The following is a 7,562-nucleotide window of genomic DNA, read 5'->3' as shown; positions in this document are numbered from 1 at the left end:
ATATATATATATATATATATATATATATATATATATATATATATATATATATATATATATATATATATATATATACACGTATAGTGTATATGAGTCAAAAGAGATGAAAAAGTTAAAATTGAATGTAGATGTTAGATTTGTTGAAAGTGGAGAAGCACATGATAATAGGAATGATTGTGTGTATTGAATATCCGTATGCAGCAGCCTCTCGGCAATGTGCTACTTGATACGCTGCAAAAGCATGCGCAATATTATATGCCACAGTGTTGCACTTCCACACATATCTCATCTCATAAATAATACACTATCTTCTTCTATTCATTCACTCATTCTCACGTAAGCATTTCACCCACCATGATGCATTTTCTATAACCAGTTTAGACTAATAATGTTTCGGTTGGTGAGGTTGAGTAACCGAAATACTTTCACAATTTTTCCTCAGGCAATGCTCGGGTGTCATTTTGAATCTTTTTATTCGTTCATTGTTTGAAAGTGTACCTGTCAAAGATTATTCGATACTTAAGTAAATTGATTATTCATAAGATAATCTGAAATCAATAATAAATACACAATAGATGTGAACCACCTATCTCTTACTCTCTTACTTTTGACTCCTATTTATAGTTTTTGTCACAGGCATGAGATTAACAAAGTCTTAATTACAGCCAAATCTCAACCTAATACCTTTAATTGCCACTTACCTTAATTCTCTTGAAAAAGCTTAATCACGGTCTCGGACGGACCGTTCGTCTTTGGCCATCCGACCTAGGTCACAATTTTTTCCTATGCAATGTCCAACTGTCATTTCGAGTCTCTTTTCTCGTTCTATTTGTACCTATTAAAGGTTTTTCAATACTTAATCAATTGACTGTCGGTACCATAATCTGAAATCAATAATAAATGCATAATAAATGTGAACTACCTACCTCTTACTTATGACTCCTATTTATAATTTTTGTCATGTAAATGAGATTAACGAAATTTTAATTAAGGCCAAATCCCAACCTAATACTTCTAATTACCATTTACCTTAATCCTTATGAGAAAGTCTAATCATGATTTTGGACCAACCATTCGTCTTTAATCGTCTGACCTAGATCACGATTTCTATTGTATCCAGTCATTAACTATGATTTGGTTTTATGGCCGGACAACGTGTTGATTTGGGGGAGGATGTTGAGGTGGTCCGGCTCATATGGTACAAATACTATATTATTTTTGTATCAAAACTCTTGAGAACTCAAACAAATTCCTTGAAAATTTCCAGCTTCCTTTTTCTTTGTGTTTATCATTTTCCTGTTTTTTCTTCCATGTATGGACAAAAGTGGTTCAGTGATTGAGTATATATAATTAATATTTATTATTTTGAGGGATGATTTGATTTTCAGTCTTTTGCATATGACCAACATTTCAAATTCAGTTTCCCTGCTTCCTTTTTTATCAATGGATTAGCTTTCCTTTTCTTTCGATATCCCCAGTAAAACCTTTTTCTGAAAGAAAAATTCTCCCGTACATGTCCAACTTTTGGCATGAATAATTGAATATTTGTCAGTAGCTTTTGCTTTTCTTCATATATATAATAATCTTAAGTTTTGAAAATACTAAATGCAAGACTCTAGTTTTAAGAGTGAATTAACTTTTCTAGGTACATTTATTCGATTAATGTAGCATAGGTTTATAGATTATGATTGATAATTTTGATGTGCAATCGAATATGAAATATTAATTTGAGTATATATTATTAGTTGTATTATATATATTTGACTCTTAAATGGATTCCCTCTTGGTCGAAAGAAAAAGATAAATAAATTGGTATGAATTGATATAGTTCCCTTTTAAATGTAATTATGGGTGTGAAATAATGAAAGCAATAGGAGAAGACATCTTTGGATTCCCTTTAGACCTACTCATATAATTCATCATCACATTCTCATTCTAAAAATTCTTTCTCTTTAATTTGATTTCAGTATATGCATCGCTAATGTATCTCATAATCTAATAATGAAATGATTAAATAATTAACACAGAGAAAGTGGTAGCTTAAAGAATGATTTAAGGTACGAAGTTTGAGAGAGAGATTTTTATGTTATGATAAAATATTATATAAAAGTAGAAAAACTTGAACTAAAGGACGTGATAGCATATATTTTGTGCAAACTAGCTAGAGAAGCACTAATTCTTGCTCCCTTGCTTGGTAGGCCAGGGAATAATTATTATTTATCACCGTACCACTACTCTCTATTGCTTTCTTCTTTCTTCTTTCTTCTTTCATCTATACATACATACAAATCTTTCTTCCATCGTTAAACTATTCATCTACATCATTCTCATTCATTATTCAACACATCAAAGTCAAGTTATCAAAATCCATCTTCAAAAGACAGAATTTGTTCGATTACAAAATTACAACCGTTGATCTGAATAATATAGTAGTTGGTCCGTTTAACTTTACAGCTAAATGTGACAATGTCTATGTGTAATGTCGGACTCAACAAAATATCGCAAGACCAATCTCTTATTTTTCTTAATGCATGGGCCTAGAACATTGGGTTAAGGCCCATTTTATTTTTATAGGCCCAATTTTCTGAGTGGAGGAGCTGTGAAGACACGACACCCAAGAGTGAGGGTGAGACGAGGATCCCAATAAAACTCGGGGCCATGTCGAAAATAAGCCCGTCAACTTTGAACCCACGAGATACGACCCGTGTGCATCCTGAACCGGGTTTAACGAGCAAAATTGCTTGAAACGAAGAAGCTAGTTAGAACAAACATCTGAACCGAGATCGTACAGAAGGAAGAAGAAGAAGAAAAAGAGAATGGGAACGACGGTGGCGGGTCTAGCGCCGGGTCTGTCTCGGAAGCTGAAGAAGGTTCTAGAATCGAGGATCGACACGCCTGATCTCTTGTCTTCGCTCAACACGCTCTCTTCCTTCTACGACGAGAACACTCCTCAGACGCGTCGCAACCTCCGGTCCACCATCGAGAAGCGCTCTCTCTCCATCAACCACGAATTCCTCGACGCTTCCCACGCGGCGCAGCTGGTAATTCTACTTTCGCCGTCGATCTTGCAAATCTTCTCTCGCCGTTTCCTCGCTTGCTTCCGCTGTTCTGATCCGCTTCGTTTCTTTCTGCATTTGCTTTGCTAGGCCTTGGATAGCGTGGAGAGAGAGGTCGATGCGCTCGCCGAATGCTGCGACAGGTTTAGATTTCTGTTTCGAAGTCTTCGTTAGTTGCAATTCCTTGTTTGCGTTTTTATCACTAGTTGATGTGTGTGTGCTTATAATTGATCTAATGCAAGTTTACTTGTCATGCCTACGTGATGAGCATGTTTGCTAAAAGATGACCTTATTCTGGCTTGTATATTGTAAGTGAGAATAATGCGGCCAGGAGGAGACAGTTTTGTTGTGTTGCAACGTTTTATAACACTTATTATTAATCACTTATTTCTATAGTTTTATAACTCGGATGAATGTTAGGCTCCACATGCAGACAATAATTACAAAGTAACTAAAAAATTAGTTATAAAATTAGGTTGCTTAGTGCTGTGGTGTGTGTCTAGAGGTCTAGTTTTAATTTAGAATGTTTCCTATCACTTGATACGAAGTTCTTGGGTTTTAATTGGGTGATTTGGGTGAAAAGTTTGCTAAATTATTGTCCAAGGAAGGCAGTTCCACGCTAGCAAGCATATTAGAGATGCGTATGGTATGTGATCAACAGATTTAATTTTTGTATTCCGTATGGAATTAGCTTGTCATTCTCAATTTTGGTTTACCAGTGCAGTGTCATAATAACTAGGTTCCGAGTCATGTCTATTTGGTACTATAGCAATTTGTTGGGGTTAGGATTTTAACATATCATTTTTACATTTGAAAATTGAAACTGCCTCATTGTTCTTTCCAATAGAATAAATTCTTTATTTTGGTACTGATCAAATTTGAGGTTTTATTCTTTTACAGGATAGCAAAGGCTTTGAATAGTTGTAGTGCTAGCACTACTGACATTATCAGTACGACAGAGAGGCTCAAACAGGAGCTTGAAACTACCACACAGCGACAAGAGATTGTGGCATGTTTCTTACGTGATTATCAGCTCTCCCCTGAAGAGGTTTAGATAAATGTTTAATGACTTGAACTATGGCTTTGTGAATCAAATGAAATACATGTATTAAAATCTTACTTACAATTAGTCGTTGATTATCTGTAGATAAACGCACTTAGAGAAGAGGAGCTGAATGAAAACTTTTTCAAGGCATTATCTCACGTCCAAGAGATTCATGCCAATTGCAAAGTATTGCTAAGGACGCATCATCAGGTAATCTGTTTGGATACACAGAGAAGAGAAATTGGTTAAGATGGTTAGAATATTTGAGTTAGTTTCTTGAGGTGTTAGTTAGATATAAATAGGAAAGAAGGAGAGGAGAGGGCGGAAGGAGGTGAATTTTTGTAGATTGAGCTTTGTTCTTTTCATTCTATTCTATAAAACCTTTCTTTTCTTGCTCTTTTCAATTCTTGGTTCCTATCTCTATCCCCCTATATTATGTGTTGTTGTGCAATACTAGACCTGCTGTTGGCAATCTGAATTCTGAATACAATTTGGGCATATAATTATAAATTTAATTTGGAATGCTAGTCATTCTCTCGGGAAATATTTTCTCTCGTTGACTGAGTGATTATAGTTATGCTAGCTCATTGTGCTGCAAAGCTGGTAATAGCGTTACAATGATGAATGTGGAAAATATTTTTGTTAAATCTATAAATTTGAAAAGTTATGGAGATATTTAGAAGAGTGGCACAAACAAGTTGGTACACATCTTTGAGACAATAATGAAAATTTCTTGAATGCATGATCTCTGTATTCTCATTTGTTTATTTTATGTAATTAATCCTTAATCACCTCTAGTCTTGGTTGTATGAGTTCCAAAGATTCCCATTATTGAAAACTCAAAATGGACAGCAAGATGTTCTATAATTAAAAGGAATTAGATAAAATTTATTCATAGCAACTAGGTCTTTCTATTTCTTCATGTCAATAATCATTTTGTTGTGCACTTTTTACCTTTCTGTGAAAAATTTCACTTTATATTTTTTTTTCTGGAAGGTTTGCCCCATACTTAGCTGCTACATTATTCGTTTAAAAGTAATTTATGATTTTATTAAATTAAGAAATTTCATTGCAGCGTGCTGGTTTAGAGTTGATGGATATGATGGCCGTTTATCAAGAAGGAGCTTATGAACGCCTATGCAGGTGAAGATTCATCTAGTTCAGCTCATATGGCTAGACTAGAACATGAAATGTATTTTATCTGAGTTACTACACGTATGATGTTTGTTTCTTTGTACTGAGATCAACTAGATTTATCATATATATAACTACTTATAATTTTCAATTCTAGGTGGGTTCAGGCCGAATGTAGAAAATTAGGGGACACTGACAATCCGGAAGTTAGTGAGCTTCTGAAAACAGCTGTGCGTTACCTCAGGGAAAGATCTGTCCTTTTCAAATATTGTGCAGAAGAGGTAATTCTGTCGTTGATTTAATGAACTGGCTCTAAAATTGATAAGTCTTGTTTTTCTTGGGATTTCAAATTTGCCATCTTCCATGTTAGTATGGAGATATTTTGCATTCTGAAGCATGTTGTGTTACATCATCTATTGGTGTTAATTAAAAAGTTGCTAGTGGACCTCACATCATAAAAACATAATATTCTTATTCTCTAATTATGGAAACTTGGACCTTAGCTTGTGCATCAGAATTTATTGATTTGCTAATTTTGCAGGTTGCTAATATGAGACACAATGCATTATTTAGAAGATTTATAAGTGCTCTTACACGCGGAGGACCTGGTGGATTGCCTCGACCAATTGAAGTTCATGCTCATGACCCACTACGATATGTGGGTGATATGTTAGGCTGGTTGCATCAGGTATGACATGAAAGACATGTGGATGAAGGCTTGAAGCCTCTTCTGAATGTTATTATTCTGCCATGACTTATTTGTTCATCATATGCTTTTTTGTATGTTTGCAGGCCTTGGCATCTGAACGTGAACTTGTAGCTGTGTTACTTGATCCAGATGCTATTATTGATTCTGGATCAAAGCAATTCACCAACAACACTGAGAATGGGTCTGGGAAGACAGAATCTGACTTGATGTTTGTTCTTGATAGAATTTTTGAAGGAGTATGTAGACCATTTAAATTGAGAGTTGAACAAGTTTTGCAGTCTCAACCAAGTCTTATAGTATCCTACAAACTCAGTAATACACTTGAATTTTATTGCTATACTGTGAGTTGTCTCATCTTTTTCCTTTTTTTCTTGATTTTAGTTATCCCATATATTTATATATTTATGACTTTTCACGATCTTATAGATTGCAGATTTACTTGGGCGAGAAACTGCACTTTGTAATACACTATGGGCACTGAAAGATGCCGCTCAGAAAACATGTTTTGATATTTTGAAAGTTCGAGGGGAAAAGCTTTTGCGGTATCCCTCCCTTGTAGCTGTTGATCTTTCCCCACCACCAGCAGTGAGGGAAGGGGTATCTGTACTTCTTGAAATAATTGACACCTACAACAGCATGATGGTTCCTGCTTCTGGCCAGAAACCCACTTTTGGTCCAGTTGTATCTGCTATATTGGATCCAATAATTCAGGTATGCTTCTCAATCTGTTACCTCCAGTTGATAATTGATAGCATAATCGTTCTGTGTAATCATGAAAGAAAAAGATGTGAATATTGCTATAAAATTGACCTCGTTAACATAATATGGTCACTTGCATAGTCATTTGATAATATTTGTGCTTGGCATTTTAGCTATATACATGACAGTTAGCTGGCGTATAATTCAGATATAGAAGTGCTGCCCTTGGTTTCCAATGTTTTTCTTTTTCTTATGAACTTCAGAATTTTCTTCGTGGTTCTTGTGAGCTAAATCCTACTGCCAAGGATGTGTTAAATGGCTATAGGTTGGACTGCTAGTTATTTAGGATTGTTTTTTCTGTAACTTGGGCACTAGATTTTGGGTTATCCTTTTAGGAATTTTTACATGTCTGGTAAAAGTTAATTTTGGGAGAAATAATCACGCCAATTGTTTCAGTTATCATAGAAAGTTGGCAAAATAAGCAATTGTGTCTTTTGAAAGTTGAAGCAAGTTGGCATCTTTATATTTAGCAACTGTCTTAACAATAGGCCCTTGCTGTAGACCCTTGAACTATTTGGCTTTAGGGTGATAAGAATCTCACTTGAAGAGTATTTGATATTGGGTTGTAGGAGTACGCTAGGTTTGTTTTCCCTTCGTTACCCATAGTAAAACATTCCAATTTGAAAAGAGATCTAGATTATGGTTATTCATTTTCCATTGGCTGTTTATTTAATAAATCATTGGAGATGAGAGCTCTAGCTTCCTATTTGTTGCAGATGTGTGAACAAGCAGCGGATGCACACAAGTCAAAAGTAGTCAGCCATTCATCAAGGAGGAGTAGGACGAGTTCTGATTCTAATCAACATACTAAATCATCAGTGGATGCAATCTTGTCAAATAGTAGCTCTGCTTCATCCTC

The 7,562-nt window shown here is 35.1% G+C and overlaps 1 protein-coding gene across 1 annotated transcript in view; it reads left to right on the top strand.

Annotated features, from left to right (window-relative positions):
* The first annotated feature begins 2,672 nt into the window (after positions 1 to 2,672).
* LOC106777918 (conserved oligomeric Golgi complex subunit 6) overlaps positions 2,673 to 7,562 on the top strand; it is a 6,520-nt gene continuing 1,630 nt past the window's right edge. The window contains exons 1-10 of the mRNA XM_014665739.2: positions 2,673 to 3,041; positions 3,147 to 3,199; positions 3,957 to 4,104; positions 4,204 to 4,311; positions 5,177 to 5,244; positions 5,393 to 5,516; positions 5,777 to 5,923; positions 6,028 to 6,285; positions 6,371 to 6,655; positions 7,420 to 7,562. Coding sequence (XP_014521225.1) covers positions 2,817 to 3,041; positions 3,147 to 3,199; positions 3,957 to 4,104; positions 4,204 to 4,311; positions 5,177 to 5,244; positions 5,393 to 5,516; positions 5,777 to 5,923; positions 6,028 to 6,285; positions 6,371 to 6,655; positions 7,420 to 7,562 — 1,559 coding nt within the window. The 5' untranslated portion in view covers positions 2,673 to 2,816. The remainder of the gene's footprint in view (positions 3,042 to 3,146; positions 3,200 to 3,956; positions 4,105 to 4,203; positions 4,312 to 5,176; positions 5,245 to 5,392; positions 5,517 to 5,776; positions 5,924 to 6,027; positions 6,286 to 6,370; positions 6,656 to 7,419) is intronic.

Source organism: Vigna radiata, chromosome 11, assembly GCF_000741045.1.
Source record: "Vigna radiata var. radiata cultivar VC1973A chromosome 11, Vradiata_ver6, whole genome shotgun sequence".
In the NCBI taxonomy this organism is placed as follows: domain Eukaryota; kingdom Viridiplantae; phylum Streptophyta; class Magnoliopsida; order Fabales; family Fabaceae; genus Vigna; species Vigna radiata.
Note: the sequence above shows the minus strand (reverse complement) of the source record. Positions and strands in the feature narration are given on the sequence as shown.